Source organism: Solea senegalensis, linkage group LG21, assembly GCF_019176455.1.
Source record: "Solea senegalensis isolate Sse05_10M linkage group LG21, IFAPA_SoseM_1, whole genome shotgun sequence".
In the NCBI taxonomy this organism is placed as follows: Eukaryota; Metazoa; Chordata; class Actinopteri; order Pleuronectiformes; family Soleidae; genus Solea; species Solea senegalensis.
The window spans coordinates 7782071-7798086 of record NC_058040.1 but is presented as its reverse complement, the minus strand read 5'-3'; the positions used below and the strand labels follow the sequence as shown (position 1 = coordinate 7798086).

At 40.2% G+C, this 16016-nt stretch overlaps 2 protein-coding genes across 5 annotated transcripts; one reads left to right on the top strand and one right to left on the bottom strand.

Moving 5' to 3' along the window:
- The first annotated feature begins 732 nt into the window (after positions 1–732).
- Positions 733–7640, top strand: nup54 (nucleoporin 54). 3 transcript variants are annotated; one of them, XM_044012984.1, is made up of 15 exons: positions 733–789; positions 1564–1671; positions 1802–1888; positions 2069–2104; positions 2617–2700; positions 3244–3402; positions 3882–4099; positions 4183–4370; positions 4517–4713; positions 4796–4850; positions 5060–5153; positions 5481–5588; positions 5801–5920; positions 6672–6782; positions 7144–7640. In XM_044012984.1, the coding sequence occupies exons 1-15, from the start codon at positions 747–749 to the stop codon at positions 7270–7272; spliced, it is 1737 nt and encodes a 578-aa protein (XP_043868919.1). In that variant the 5' UTR covers positions 733–746; the 3' UTR covers positions 7273–7640. The 3 variants fall into 3 exon arrangements, with proteins under 3 accessions (XP_043868919.1, XP_043868918.1, XP_043868920.1); XM_044012983.1 differs by having other exon boundaries at positions 2069–2233; XM_044012985.1 differs by lacking the exon at positions 2069–2104.
- A 1245-nt stretch (positions 7641–8885) lies between these two features.
- LOC122758495 (serine/threonine-protein phosphatase with EF-hands 2-like) lies at positions 8886–16016 on the bottom strand. Of its 2 annotated transcripts, none has more exons than XM_044012716.1 (19): positions 15795–16016; positions 15074–15143; positions 14947–14964; positions 14791–14799; positions 14571–14698; positions 13776–13830; positions 13456–13631; positions 13216–13330; positions 13092–13138; positions 12850–13016; positions 12657–12693; positions 11728–11877; positions 11263–11619; positions 11013–11198; positions 10695–10837; positions 10490–10596; positions 9655–9818; positions 9495–9582; positions 8886–9341 (listed from the first exon to the last, which is right to left on the bottom strand). In XM_044012716.1, exons 2-19 carry the CDS (start codon positions 15123–15125, stop codon positions 9157–9159), a joined length of 2184 nt encoding a protein of 727 aa, XP_043868651.1. In that variant the 5' UTR covers positions 15126–15143; positions 15795–16016; the 3' UTR covers positions 8886–9156. The 2 variants fall into 2 exon arrangements, with proteins under 2 accessions (XP_043868651.1, XP_043868652.1); XM_044012717.1 differs by having other exon boundaries at positions 15811–16016.

Below are 16016 nucleotides of genomic sequence, written 5' to 3'. Positions count from 1 at the left end.
CACTAACTAGGTCCAGCCTCAGCAGTATTATGCATATTTTGCCCTTGAGACTAATTTTCTTGTAGATTGTTATATTGTGATTCAGGGATGCTTGTTCATCTGACCTCATACATTTTTTAAATCTTTTGTTTGGTTTTTAATGACACACAAAATACTTATTATGATGGTTTTTTTGCATTTTGCACCTGACAAATACTTCATTTTGCAAAAAACTAAAACTATTAAAAACCAAAAATTAAAAATCCCAAACTATTATAACTTTGGTTATTTTTAATTTGTATGCATCCTTTCTTGCCTTGACTTTAGGTGGTGGCAAAACTGAAATGACAGAAAGCATAATTTAACATAAACTAACGGATATATGGCAAAAACAATGGGAGGATGAGAGAAAGGGAAGACGTTTTTTTCAAAATCCAAAAGAAAGTTGGAGGGGCTAGTAAACATGATACAGGTAAATGTGATTACTGTCAGCATGAAGAAACAGTCCAGCATATGTTTATCCTATCAAATATTAAGAGACATTAAAATAAAAACATATTTAAAAAAACATATTGCAAATGAACTTGAATAAATGTTATCAAATATTATATCTGTTTCTTAACATAATTATTCAATGTATTCATATATATTCATTCACATGCCATACCAGGTGGTGGCGGTAATGCACCAAATCGTCGTTTGCTAATCGCCATAAAACCTGAAAGCTAAAGAGGAAGAAGAAGAAAAAGCTTCCGCTAACAGTCAACATGGCGTTCAATTTCGGAGCCGCTGCGGGAAACACGGCAACAAGTACATACGTTTTTTTTTCAATCTGATAATATTTAATGAACTGCTTTGTATTTATTGTTAACATATATTGACTTTGGCGTATGTATGTGTTTTAGTGATGCGTGTAAATAGTCACTTGATGGCTCACGTGAAGCTCATGTAGCATGACAGCAAGACAGTGTTTTTACCGGTTAAACACCATGTGAAATATTCACCGTCAAGTGAAGAAAAAAAAACGTTAACTGTTCATTCTAACGTGTTTAAATTTTAATTAGGTTCGTTAATGTGCATTGTCGTTACTGCGCTGTAAGGATGTGACCCACTGACCAGCTGTTGTTGCTAAGTTATGCTTGACGTAGTCGAATTATTTTATCCTGGCTTTGTGCTGCTTGGTACATTCAGGTTTAAGTAATACAGATACATACGTCAAAACCCTGAGGTAGATTTGTTGCTTTTTAAGTAGCTACTGGCTATTTGGGAAAATATTATAAGATTAAGTGCATTTGGTAAACAAACAAAAACATGCTCTGTCTAATGAAAGCCTGGACTTAAAACACACAACAATGTGGAGCAAATGTAAAAACACAGTAGTTTCTTAGCAGGATGACATTGACTGAAGAGTTAAGGCTTGAATCAGCCAGGATAACTGGAAAATTAAGCAATTTAAGCTTTGCCTGGTGTATGTCATTGTGTACTAACATTTATTATTGATTTAAAATAAACTTGAGCTTTAGTGTGTGTGAGAAGTGCCACTGTGTTGCAGTTACACTCAGCTCTCTCTGTGCTCTTGTAAAGGTGCCCCTGCTTTTCCATTTGGGTCATTTGGTGCAAAGACAACAGCATCTACAGCTTTTGGCTTTGGCTCCCCAGCCACCACCACCACTGCGTCGTCTGGATTCGGCAGTAAGTCCAGAGCCACATCCTCCTGCATTCTTAAGTTCTTTTGCATGTATATAGCAATAGCACACACTTCCCTTAGATTTTTGTATGTAAACAACTTCTCCGTTTTAACTGTGTATGGTTTTCTCTATAGCGCTCACAGCCCCTGGTTTTGGGGCAGCCACCACCACTGCTGCTGCTGCTCCAGCTACAGGATTTAGCTTTGGCTCCACCAACACTGGTAAGATACACTGGTTGTGAATGGTAATGTGTTTTTTTTTGTTTTGTTTTTTTCCTTGAAACTGTGTCCTTTTTAAGGTGCTTGATTACTATGTTTCGAGTTAACGTGTCCATTTTATGCCTGATTTCCTGACCTCTATGTCATTCTCTCTTTCTTGCTGCCTTCCTGCGCTGGTCGCAGGATTTGGGGGGCTTGGAGCTGGAAACACCACGGCTGGTGGGTTTAGTTTTGGGGGGTTTGGTTTAAATGCCAACCCAGCAGCGGTCAGCTTTAATGTGGGGTGCTTTGGTACAGCAACCACCACTGGCACTGTTTTCAGTTTTGGTAATAGCCTGGCTAGCACAGGTAGAAGACCTTTGATTGACTATTCAGTACAGTCTGTGTCTGTAAACACACATTTTCATCCATGTTCACATCTCTGTGGTGCAGTGCTTCTTCATCTCATCCTGAGATTTTTCACATGTTGCATCGTTTTCATTTGCACGAGGAGACAATGTTTTGAATTATACTCTTGTTTCATTTGATTGCTATATGAAGTCAGTAAATGTTTACCTTACATGCAAGACAGAAGCTCAGAGGTGAATGGAAACAATTCACTTTTCCTCCTGTTAATAAATTGAGTGATCATGATTTTCTCCTCTTTATGTCAAATAATCAGTGATTTAATTCTTGTCATTCTCTTGCATGTATTTTTTTTCTAATTCAGATCTTGTTTGCGTTCTTTTTAGGCACGTTTGGTGGCTTTGGGCCAACGACGACAACTGCAGCAGCAGGGTCCACCTTTAGCTTTGCCACTCCCGCCAACACCACAGGTCAGCTGCCCTCAGTTTTAGTTAAATATAATATTTGTCTTTAGTTCAGAATTGACAATACACATCTCCACAGCACTTTTTTAAATGGGACGTTAGCAGTTTTGGCAAAATAACAACAATTGCAAAAGAGAAATAGGTTTTACCAGCATGATTAAAATAATCATATTAAAAATTGTTTAATACATTCACTAAAGTGAAAGTGCTTTTTTATGATGGCATGATAGCCATCTTTTTGGAGACTGCCTTCAAAATTTAAATTAAACTCTGTTGACTTTGTTTGTTTTGTGTTTCACTTACTTTGGTGTAAATTGAACTTGATGAAATATCGACTGAAAAGTTGCTTTTAAAATCCAACAAATCAAATAACTCTTACCATAACTTACTTCCTCATACTCACTAATACTGTGTGTAAATGCTTCCACAAGATGTCTCCCTCATTCCACCACAATATACCTGTTCATCAAAGCCGAGTTCTGGTCATCATCATGTTTTTGTAGTCTGTGGATAATTTGCCAACTGTTTTGGCACGTGCTTCTGTTCTAGGAGGCCTTTTTGGTAACACACAGAACAAAGGATTTGGATTCTCCGCTGGACTTGGCAGTGGGGCTGCTCCTGGGGCAAGTGGATTTGGGACTACATTAGGAACAACTGGTCTTGGTGGTTTCGGAGGCTTTAACATCCAGTCAACTCAGCCACAGCAAGGTGAGAGATAATATTTCAGAATTACCATTTAGGGAATAAACACTGCATCCCTGTCTATGTAGGTCTAAACAGAACATGTCCATAGGTAATTTTAGGATGCATTGTCACATTTCTGAGCTACTATCTGTTCTCAGGACGGAATAAAGGATTGATATCATATAACCAGCACTTTATTTCAGCTTTTTTTAAGCATCTTTATGTAGTTTTTGTTGACAGCTTGTCATAGCTCTTTTTCTCTGTTAGTTCTACATCAAGATGGTGTCTTTTTTCAAACATAAACAATTAATGTTATGCCATTATGCCTCCAGAGGGCAACAGCAAGCTGGAAATTACAGATTTATGTTTCAGCGGTATTAATCTGTCAATGTGTTATAAGTCTGTCATCACACACAGACAGCTGTCGAAGTGGAAGTTTTCTTCTAAGAAAAAGATTGTAATGTTTCAGAAGTTGTAACTTTACCTTTCTTTCCTCATACCAGGAGGATTGTTTGGTCAGCAGGCCCAGCAGACTCAGCCCACCCAGCTTTTCCAGCAGGTCACTGCTCTGTCGGCTCCCACCTTGTTGGGAGATGAGCGCGACTCCATCTTGGCTAAATGGAACCAGCTGCAGGCTTACTGGGGCACTGGCAAGGGCTTCTTCAGCAACAACAACCCTCCCGTGGACTTTACCCAGGAAAACCCATTCTGCAGGTTCAAGGTAAAAAAGGAGAGCTTATTAGAGAGCTTAAACGTTTTGTTTGTCTCATGTGATTTTGAATAGTTGCCTGTTTGTCTTTCTAGGCAGTGGGCTATAGCTGTGTCCCAGTGAGTAAGGATGAGGATGGATTTGTAGTCCTGATTGTCGGTAAAAAGGAAGCAGATGTGCGAGCGCAGCAGCAGCATCTGGTGGAGTCTCTCCATAAGGTGCTGGGAAACCACCAAACACTCACTGTGAATGTAGATGGTGTCAAAGCCCTGCCAAATGACCAGTAAGTGTCCATAATCACATGTCATACAGTACTGCTACTACATACCCCCTAATGTAGAAATGTAGGGGATATTTAGCTGGAGGAAATTGTGTAATTGATAAATACAATGAAAGAGTTATGGTGTTCATGAATCTTCTGTTCCTCAGGACAGAGGTGATCATTTATGTGGTGGAGCGTTCCCTTAATGGCACCTCCAAGCGGATTCCCGCCACCACACTCTTCAATTTTCTGGAGCAGGCCAACATTAAAATGCAACTCACACAGATTGGAGTGGCCATGTCTGTCACACGCACAGAGCTGTCCCCAGCACAACTCAAACAGCTGCTGCAGAATGCACCCGCAGGTATGTGTGCATGCTCTTCCAACAAATTGTTGGGACTTTTATCTCCTTGAATAGTACTTAAAATGTCATCTTTGCTTTTTAGGGGTGGACCCTATCATCTGGGAACAGGCCAAGGTTGACAACCCTGACCCAGAGAAGTCAGTTTAAAGTATTTTCTTAGACAATGTGTGTGTATTATTTAAATAGAAAAGCAGTTTGATTTTTACTATGACTAGATTTACCACATTTTATTCTCTCAAATAATCTCACAGCATGTGCATCCAGGCTTGGGTATAGCTCACAAAAAAAGCTGTGCAATAGAAAAACCTGCAGTTTGTCAATGAGAGTCTTTTCATGTTGCCCTCAGGTTGATCCCAGTACCTATGGTAGGTTTTAAGGAGCTTCTTTGCAGGCTGCAGATCCAGGAGCAGATGACCAAACAGCATCAGACCAGAGTTGATGTAAGTGAAAACACTGCTGCTGCTGTTTCAAGTCTTGGTTCTGTAAATATGTTTTTAAGAAACATGGACAGAGAGTCCTCTATATTTTCCTTGTATAACGCTAACTCAATATCATTATAATAAATTACTGTCAATTTGGTAAAAAAAACTAACAAAGAAAAAGCTTTAGTTTTTAAAAGAGTGAAAGGCCAAATCATGGCAATCATTGCCGGGCCTTTCTGTGTGAAGCTTGCATGTTTTCTCTCTCTGTATGGGTGTTACTCTTTATATACTTACAAGAACTGCCCCTGTTTTCACTCGTTCACTCATACACATGTGCTATTACAGATAATCTCTAATGACATCAGTGAACTGCAGAAGAACCAAGCGACCACCGTTGCAAAGATTGCCCAGTACAAGAGGAAACTGATGGATCTCTCTCACAGGGTGCTGCAGGTAGCTGCCTCATTTTTCTGACCTCATTCTGTGCAAACATTTTCTTAAAATAGTTGAGTTGTTCGCCATGGTCTGAAAATTTCCTAGAGTTTGAACGAACGCCCTGGCACTGTCTGCATCTTTCCCCGCTTTATCTTTCCTGCTTCAATTATTCTTTCATATTTATCACTCCACATACTTCTCCTCCTTAACTTTCTCTGTTTCGGGGGCAGGTGCTGATTAAACAGGAGATTCAGAGGAAAAGCGGTTATGCCATCCAAGTGGACGAGGAGCATCTGAGGGTGCAGCTGGACACAATTCAGTCTGAACTCAATGCCCCCACACAGTTCAAGGTAAGTACATCTAACCTGAAACTGTAACAAGTGCACACTCCCTCGAGTCCTTCTGTTTTTCATTTATGGAATGAACCCGACATCAGTGTGAAAGAGCTCAACTGAATGTTTGAAACTTTATGTTTAAAGGCTTTATTTGCCAAGGACTCCAATGTAAATCAAGTCTAATGAAGAGCATGACCGATCAGCACTTGGATTTATAGATTAGGAATTGTGATTAGAATGTAAAAAAAGACGGAATTGTCATAAAGTTTTAATTTAAACAAATATGCTTTTAGATTCAGTCCATTGTCAGGAGTTCACACCATGCTGAATAAGCCCATCACTTTTTCATGACTCTGTGTTTCTCAGTTTAGCAGTGCTTAGATTCCACTAGTAAAGCTAAATGGCTGCAAACAGGTTGGAGTATGACTCAACATAATGCGGTACAAAGAAGCGCCCACAAAAAGTTTCACAAGTGAATTCTACTGCTAGATAAATCCCAGTCTTTTAGCAGTTTGACAATATAAATACTTCCAGACAATGCTATACTGTTTTTATTCAGGGAGACCAAACGCGTACTATAATAACCTCGACAAGTTACGCACTGCAACTTTAATTATTACATTGATGAATTAAGTTAAACCATTACAATCTAACAATTCTCATTTAATGAACATTCGTTGGGATTTAATTCTATTTCTTAAATTGGAGACTACTTGTTTTCTTCCATTTTTGATCAGTCTACTATTTGTGTTTCCTTATCTTTTAGGGCCGTTTGAATGAATTAATGTCCCAAATCCGGATGCAGAACCACTTTGGAGCTGTGAGATCAGAAGAGCGCTACAGTGTCGATGCAGATCTTCTGAGAGAAATCAAACAAGTAAGAGTCACAATTAATTAACAATTTGTCCTGTTTTTGCAGCGTGCTGTGTAGTTTTTCATCATGGTCTGTATTCATGAAAGTTTTTATTACTCATGCAAAACAACTGAGCACCTGTGACAAAGGAATTTGTGGTTGTATCAACTAGTCATTCATGTGTGTTGTGTTCGTGGGAGGGAAAGAAAACTCAAGTTGGCAACTAGTAAAGTAATATTTTGTGAGAATTTACTGATTATGCGACCAGTCACAGGCACTCAGTTGTTTTTTTTTTTTGTGGTGTCTTGATAAATACACATTTTACCAGATACTGTGAAATGTCTTTTTAAAAAGGTAATAAATTAGACTTTTCTCTCACTTTTAGCACTTGAAGCAGCAGCAGGAGGGTTTAAGTCATTTGATCAGTGTCATCAAAGATGACTTGGAGGACATCAAACTTATAGAGCACGGACTGAGCGACAGTGGACACATGAGAGGAGGCATCCTGAGCTGAGTCCAGACCACCACAAAAACCCACATGCTTTCACTTATACAGTCTAATGAAAAGAGGCCTTTTTGCCTAATAAGAAAAGTCACCACATTGATTTGTAAGCAAGAGCATCTGATCTTATTTGCTAGACTGACCAGTCTGTTGTTATAAGTCCTGTATCACCATTGTGGCAGATTTATCAGGAAGGACAGGCCTGACTATGTATATCAGCTTAATGGAAACACGGTCTAATAATAGCCGGCTTTCTTTATGTCAGATCAGATTATGGATACATACCAGGTGACATATAAACAAGTTGAATACATTGTAAATACATCTTTGTATTTCTTTTTTATGCTGTAGGAATATTATTAAAATTTCCTTTTAAATTTAAAACAAGTTATTCACCCCGCATCTCTTTCCTTAAAAACGTGTCCCACAATCGAGGTGACGTCAAACTCATTTTTGTGATCCCTGTGTTTACATCTTCAGACTGGCCCTTTCCTACATCTCATCAAAGTATGGCTTGAGTTGATAGGATTCATGCCCTGGATTCACATCCCAGGATGAAATACTGGTGAACAGTTTAAGCAGCTTTCAGACAGATTATATCCCCTCATGCAGACAGTCACGCATACCTTAGGTATGAATTACACATTGGATTTGAGAACACAAATGGATGTCAAGGATACTTACCTACACCTTTGTTACATACAGAATAGGAATGAAAAATATGAGCACATAAAATGATGCACAATGCACAGAACTAAAAACACTTGAGTATTTCAAGTATTATTCAAGTACACAAATAACTAATGGGTTAATAGTCATAGAAAATCACAGTAATTGATTGCAAGGTTGCAACAGTAGAAATCTACCAGTTCACTGTTCTGTTCTTAGAAGACTTCACTTGAACGAGAGGAATGTTTGGCCCTTTATCTTGAAATTGTGAGGCAAAAAATGTAATCCCTGTTTATGTTTGTATATTCATACATTCATTCTGTTGCAGTAGATTTACAAACTGTTTTTCAACCTTGCAATTTTTTTATTCTACTTCAAATGTGACTTCTAGAATTGGAAAAAAAAATACATACATACACATATATACATATATGTATGTATATATACATATGTATATGTATATTTGCATGTATGTATGTATATATATATATGTGTATATATATATATATATATGTATATATATATATATGTATATGTGTATATGTATATATATATGTATATGTGTATATGTATGTATATATATGTATATATATATATATATATATGTGTGTGTATATGTATATGAAGCTGATTTTAAAGACTAAAAATAAAGGAATAACAGTAAATACAGCCGCACCTAGATTACCCACAGAGCCACAGACAGTATGTTTTTTAGGAGTGGCTAACATAGCACACTGTGCTAACCTTCAGATTTAGCTAGTGCTGTCTCAGCTCACATCATTTGAATCAGATTACCAGGTTCTGTGTAGCTAAAGTTATCAGGTTTCGTATACTGTACTAGCTGTCACATATGCAGTCTGTGATCTGATTTTGTTGTGTAAAATGAGTGCACTTTCTTTTAACTCCTTACATTGTTTAGTTTAACAAGCTCTCGGCACGGAAGACAAAATACAGAGTGACAAGTGAGGTGTTTTATTATCCATCATACATAAGTAAGTTATATGCAGTCAAAATAGATTTAACGTCTGGTATAAAGTATATTGTACAAAAAAAGAAAGCTAACATAGACACAACAAAGTCTAAGAGGTAGATGAGATCTAGTTTATACCTGCATATTCAATAGTGCACTCCCTCAGGTCAAGCAGCTGAGATTCTACAGACCAGTATTTCCAAGTCTACTGAAGACATGCAGTTGTTGTCTACATCTACAGCTCCTGGTCCAGAGACTCAGCTGTGTGCAGACGGGTCCACGAGCCGAAACGCTTCCAGGAACTCATTGATGTCGATGCTGCCGTCCTTGTTAAAGTCGATACTCTGTGCCAGGTCTGCGATGGCCTCGTCGCTGATCTCTGTTTTAAGATGTGAACACAAGAGCTTCCAGGTCTGTCGGAACTCTTCAAAAGAGATCAAACCTGCACGGCGCCACAGAAGGAAGAATTCATTGCATATACAGTATGTGTTTTATATTCTTCACCGCTGAACTGAATCAATAGGACAGTGTGGTAGGACAGGAAAAAGCAAAGACAGGTGTCTGAGAATTACTGTACGTGAAGCTGTTCACTGACCGGAGTGATCTGTGTCTATGATTCTAAAGATTGTTTCCAGGTTGGAGTGGTTCCTGTACATTGTCTCCAGGATGCTGGTGTCCGATATCTAGGACAGGACAAATCGATAATGTTTTTGCAACTCTGTGTGTCTGGGATAGTGAGATGGGACGAGTCTGACCTCTAGACTGCGCTCAGTGATTGAGAGCTCCCTTATCCACTGCTGGTAGTCCACCATGCCGTTCTGCACGCTGTTGACAAGCTGAGGGCGCAGCACTCTCCAGGGCAGACTCAGCTTCAGCACACTCTCTGTGGCACTGGCCCAGTCCCTCAGACAGATCATTCCTGATACACACACACACACACACACACACACACACACAGACAAATGGATGACACAATAGTAACACTTCCACCAGCCACTTCTTTAGATTCACCTGTTCAACTACTCGTTAATGCAAATATATAATCAACCAATCATCACACGGCAGCAGCGGCTCGATGCATAACAAATCAAGGTCTTTGCATGTAAACCAAGAGGTAGCCGTCTGTGGCATCGCCCATAAGAATGTGAACTCTGGTTTTGAAACCTTGAGATTTGACTGGCACCATGTTGATGTTTTACAACCAGAAACTAACAGACATCACCAGCAACCAGGTTCGTATTGGACAAGACCAGCTGTCGGTCACACTGCTGCCCACTCATAAGTGTCACTTTATTGTCTATTTTCTTCTAAATAGGGCCTTCATTTACAAAACGGACTACAGGAGAAGACCTGACACAAGAGATGGAGAATGCCAACTCCTCAGAAAGATGTCATTTTGTGATATTATAAAAACTGAGCTAAGGTAAGCAGAAAACCATCTCTAAACACACACCATGTTGAACCTTGAAGCAGAAAACCAAACTGGGCACTTATTGGTTACACAAAGTACCAGTGAGTGTAACCTGGCAAACTACAACTAGACAGTGTTTGTCTGTGAGTGTGTCACTATCACCACTCAGTGTGTTGCACCTGTGTTGTTAGGATCAAACTCCTGGAAGGCACTGATGAGATCTGACTTATGCACAAAGAGCTGTTTCCTCAGAGCTCGCAGAGCCGATCTCTCCGTCCACCCAACACTGGTGTGAGAAAAAAAACAAACTGCTATTTGTACAATATAACTTGTAATAACCGAAACAAAGTGGCACAGTTTGTATCTTTTCACTCAAGTTTTCACCTTTGTCTCAGGGTGAGGTCTCTGCACGTCTGGCTGGCCTGATACTGGCTGAAGTGTGGGATCAGATCAGGGCCTATTCTGATGTAGGCTCCTCTGTTGCTGCCCACCTCATAGTAGTTAGATGCTGAAAATATAGTCAGCACCTGAATGCAGCAGAGGACAACGTGTGAATTTGCTAAACAAAGTGACCATGCTCTTTCTGCTATCAGATGATTTTTAACAGTACCATCCACAAATCCTTGCTTTCATATTCTTTCATACTCTACCTTAATCTCTCCTGTTAATCCAAAAGTCAGTGTGTTATGTGTCTGCATTCACCCTTCGGTTGTGGCAGAACTCATAGCCGTCCTGTTTGCACTCATGGGAGCGAATGAGAAGCTGCAGGTTGTGTCTCCCCAGCACTGCCTCTGTGACATCTGGGCCCCAGTAGCAGCCTCCACCTCGCACATTGTTGGGAATGCAGCCATTTTGGGGCATGGGGTCACTCCATAACAGATCCACTATCTGGGTGAATGAATCAATTACACACAAATGTCCACTGAGATTTCTTTTCTTTTCTGTCACTCACCTGCTTCCACTCGTGCTCATCAGTCTCAGTGGTTGCTTCACACTCTGGGTCTGAGTCGGACTCAGACCTCTGCTGCTCTCCATAGGTTTGGTCAAACCCAGCCAACCTGCGCCTCCTTTTCAGCTCCTCTTCCACTGTCCAGCTGAGCTGAGGGCTAATTGGCAGGTTGTGCAGTGAGCGGCGTGGAAGCTCACACCTCAGAGCTGTTGCCGAACTGTCGTGACTCAGAGAACACACTCGCCGCCGGCCTGCCACTGGTCCGCCAGCATTTCTGTTATTGCTCTTTATTGTCTGCGTCCTCCTGCTGCTGTTGACTGCACAATGGTTCGGCTTAGAAGGCCTGAGGGCCGACACGTACTGCACACGTTTAAAAAAAAGAAACACAACAAACAAAAAACAGACAGTTTAAAACACATTTGCTTCACACAACTGACACGTTGAATTGATGCTGACGACCTCTCTTACTTTGTGTCTGTCCACACGGGCTATGGTGTGGAGGTCTGTCTTGTTAGAGATCCCTCCGTGCACAATCAGGATCTTGCCATCGATCACTGTGGCCAAAGGCATCCAGCTGAAGATCTCCTGGAGAAGTTGAAGGATCTTCTTGCCATGCATCTGCAGACGACAGTTAAGTAGTAGTAGAGTTAGGTATAGTGATTATGATAAGCCTCATGTCTTATAGTAATATTTTAATATCTAGCTGTGTGGCTTAAAGGATATCAGTGGTGCCAGTCCTCCACTGTGGTCCAGGTGGAAAAAAATGATCCAATATTAAAGGTCCAGTGTGTATATTCATAGAGACAAACAACCATCCACTCTCACACTCAGACCTACAGTCAACTTTAAAGTGTCCAAATTGCCTAATACCCAAATCCGCATGTTTTTGGACTGTGGGAGGAACCTGTAGAACCAGGAAAAAACCCACACACACGCAAACTCCATGCAGACCGGGTCTCGGACCTGGGTTTTCTCACACTAGATGTTACTCATGCCTACACACTGGATCTTTGATTGTTGGATTGTCATGAGGTTTAATAAGAGTTAACAAAGTTTGGCTCTCTTAACATCTACTTGCTGAATTGTAATATCTTTGGTTCCTTTTGACTTTTTATCAAAGACCATCATCTTTGTCTGTCTGGTGCTTTATGACCAGATATCTGCAAAAGTAATAGCTTCAACATTTCCCGAATATTTTGTGCAAGTTGGCATATCTTATATCTCTAAATCAGAAAATGTGCTGGTCCAGTGCTGGATAATTTCACCACACCACAGCCCTTCTTAGCCACAAGTGTATTCCCCATCCTTCCTGTGAAAACTTCAAAAAGATAATAATTTGTGTTTGCAGTCCACGTTTTTCAGAGCAGTAGAGAATGGAATGAATATGTTTGACTTACCCTGTATTTCCCCAGTACTTCTTTAGTGAAACCATATCTGGAGAAAACACACAATTAATAAGCAAGTGACTGAATTTAAACAGAACACATGCAGTTTGCACAATATAAAGATACTGTACACCAACCGCACCGAGGTAGAACAAGCCACTGAGTAGGATTAATAAATTGGAAATATCAGTCAGGTCGACTGTACCTCATGTTAACAATGTGGTCCTCGTGGTTCCCTCTGTTCAGGTGAACGTCGTTGGGATAAACCAGCAGGAACCCAAACAGGATGAGCAGCAGCTCTAACGAATTTTTGCCACGGTCCACAAAATCTCCATTGAAGACGTACGGTCTTTCAGAGGACGGCAAACCATTCTGGACAAATGAAGTTCAAGGGGATAATATGAATATCACTCACTGACAATATGGGGATTTGCATGTTGTTATTACCTTATAGAATATCAACAGCAGGTCCTCAAGGTGCCCGTGTAAATCTCCTGTGTAGGAATAATATATACGATGTTAAAATTTTGGCTGAAAATGTCAGGGTATATGTTTCCAGGTCTGCTGTTACCGCATATAGTAATCTCCTTTGTGTGGCTGGTGGAGACATGATTGATGTTTGTAAGAATTCGTAGAAGTCTCCAAGTCTCTCCAAGAAGCTGCAAAACATACCGAGCATGGAGCTGCTACTGGGGGAAAAAAAAAACAGGTATGAATAAGCAGTGCCAGATAAAGAGGCAACAAATAGAAACATGTGTCTTTTTATCTGCTTTTCTGCCAGGAGTGTACTTTTTACTGAATATGTGCCTACTTGTTTGTGCTTGAAGGCCTCCACCAGCTTTGACACCCCACAGAAGGTCATAGGGAAGTGAAGGTGTGGGCCAGTGTAGCCGTCGGGGACCTCGATGCTCTTGTAGCAAAAATATTTCTCCCACTCTCCGTCGCGACAGGTTCCATTCTCAGGGAATATGTGAGAAATGAGGTTTCCTACATTAAAACCAGAGGGGGGGACTATTAACCCTTTTAATCGTTCCTCAACTAGGGGCTGCAGCAAGTGAGCTCAGATTATCTCACTGTCAGTAATTTAATGGAATCTACAACAAAGTGTTAATCTGTAGATCAGCATGTTACTTTCACTGCTGGTCGGGGTGAAGTGGTGCATCAGGAAGACAAAGAAATTGTAGAGCTGCAGGAGGAGATGAGATAAATAGTGAGGATGATTCACAGAAAGCAAAGGAAAGTTTAGAGTTGGTTATTCTTGCACACACACCAACTAGTGACAGTAAATTTGACCTCTGCATTTAACCCATTCTTTTTACACACCTGTAGCGATCACACACACACACACACACAAGCCGCGCACAGGACAGGAGCAGTGGGCAGCATTTAACTACGCCCAAGGAACAGTGGGGATTGGGTGCCTTGCTCAGGGGCACCCATGCTGTGATTTGAACGGATTTCAAGCTCAATTCCTTTCCTCTTGCCCATGTGTTGCCCATGGTGTCTATAGCACAATGAGACAGGGTAGTGGCACGCATGGTGGTGAAGGACAACACTAAAATATTAATTTACTCATAACAATAGAATAATGTCAACATGGTGAAATTTAGCATGCTGTGTGCATCAGTGGTCACTGGTCTGTCCCAGGTCCTTTTATATGTTGAATTTCTGTGTTTTCTGTGTTAGTGTGGGTTTCCTCCCACCATCAAAATATGTATTAGGGTAATTCTCCTGTCAGTGACCCTGACATCCAGTCTGCAATCTGTCCCTACTGCTCATTGGCTGCCCACTGCTGCTAGTTCTAGGAAGGATGGGTAAAACTCAGTGGACGATCTTCCCCAATGGGCATTAATAAAGTTACTTCAACTTATTGGAATATTGTGTTGTGAATTAGTTGTGTCACTGTGGAAAACTGTGCATCCACACCTTAATCTGATCTTGCTCTCCTGCGTATTCAATAGACTGGAAGATGTTCCATGTGCACCTGCGTCTGATCTCCAATCGAGCCACATACTGACGGTACCAGCGCTGGATCAACAGAGCTGCTCTGATGGCTGAGACAGAAGAAGGAGATTGACTGTCTTTCCAGTGTGTAGGCCATTTATTTTTTTAATTCACTATGTCAGATCTAGACTGACTGACTCACCAATGGCAGCTTCACAGGGTGCATTAAATGTTAGTAAACATTGCAAAAGGTCAGTGTTGAGTCAATCTGACATTTTTTCTTTGATTTCTTTTTTTTCTTTTTTCTTTTTTCTTTTTTAAAAAAAACACTAGTTGTGTCAGATAGTCAGATATTTACCTGGGACTGAGAAGCTCACTTAAAATGAAAGACAGAAGATGATGACAGACACATAGTTACTACAATGGTGCAGAACATTTCTGTAAAATCTCAAACATTGCCTTCAATGATTTTGTTAAAGTTGCACCTCTTTCACATTTCTTCAGCTGTTGTTTTGGTTTTCCCAGGCCACATCCCATGACCCTCTGCTGTCTTCACTGCCAGACACAAAGATACTTTCATGTACAAGTCAGATAGGTGACCTTGAGTCCAACCCAAGAATAATGAAATATTACACATCAGGTTCTCCACATATTTTCACATAATATAATATAATATAATATAAAAAAGGTTAGTTCCTGGGACTTTTACAACCTAAATGTAAAAGGTACAGTATGTATAGCGTTACAATGTATAAAAAACATGAATATTGCTGTGTTGTTAGACCAAAAGTAGTGTTGTAATGTAACAAAATACCAATACTTTGTTACGGTACTTAAGTACAAAATTCACATATCTGTACTTTACTTCACTACATTACCTCTACATACTCGCCCTACCCCTGAGCTACCATGGCTCAATCCAAACTCACTTTTTTAATGCTTTTAGAGTTATAAACACAAGTGCATTTTATGTCAGAAAAGGAAATGTTGATACTTAAGTACAGTGAATGTCATATACTTTAAGACTTTTACTTAAGTAATATTATAAAAAAAAAAGGGACTGCAACTTCTACTAAAGTCATTTTCTGGTAAGATACTTGTACTTTTACTCAAGTATCCCTTCTATGTACTTTATACAAGACTGACTAAAAGAGATCAAACATTAGAACATTAGCCACAACAACAAAACAAAACACTGGACCTTACCTGTCCACTCACACACCTTTTTTTCATCAGCTCAGATTGTCCCGCCACAAATTATCTCACCAACATTTCCATTTCCCGCACAGCAGCACATGCCCTATAGTGCCTGTAACGCTCACAACCGTCACACGCGCACTTACACACTCACACACAGAGACCGGCAAAAGGCTTACGAACAACACAGCCAGGTGTCTTTGACCGACCTTGTGATCACTCAAACAAAAC

Bases quoted from the DNA above. Each gene is read 5' to 3' on its own strand.
- LOC122758495 (XM_044012716.1), bottom strand. From the start codon at position 15,125: ATGGGATGTGGCCTGGGAAAACCAAAACAACAGCTGAAGAAATGTGAA. The intron at 13,017-13,091 runs GTAATAACAACA...TCATTTGTCCAG, and splicing joins TGCTGTTGATATTCTATAAG to AATGGTTTGCCGTCCTCTGA. The intron at 9,342-9,494 runs GTCAGTGAACAG...GGCGCCGTGCAG, and splicing joins CATAGACACAGATCACTCCG to GTTTGATCTCTTTTGAAGAG.
- nup54 (XM_044012983.1), top strand. From the start codon at position 747: ATGGCGTTCAATTTCGGAGCCGCTGCGGGAAACACGGCAACAA. The intron at 4,714-4,795 runs GTATGTGTGCAT...TTTGCTTTTTAG, and splicing joins GCTGCAGAATGCACCCGCAG to GGGTGGACCCTATCATCTGG. The intron at 4,851-5,059 runs GTCAGTTTAAAG...TGTTGCCCTCAG, and splicing joins GACAACCCTGACCCAGAGAA to GTTGATCCCAGTACCTATGG.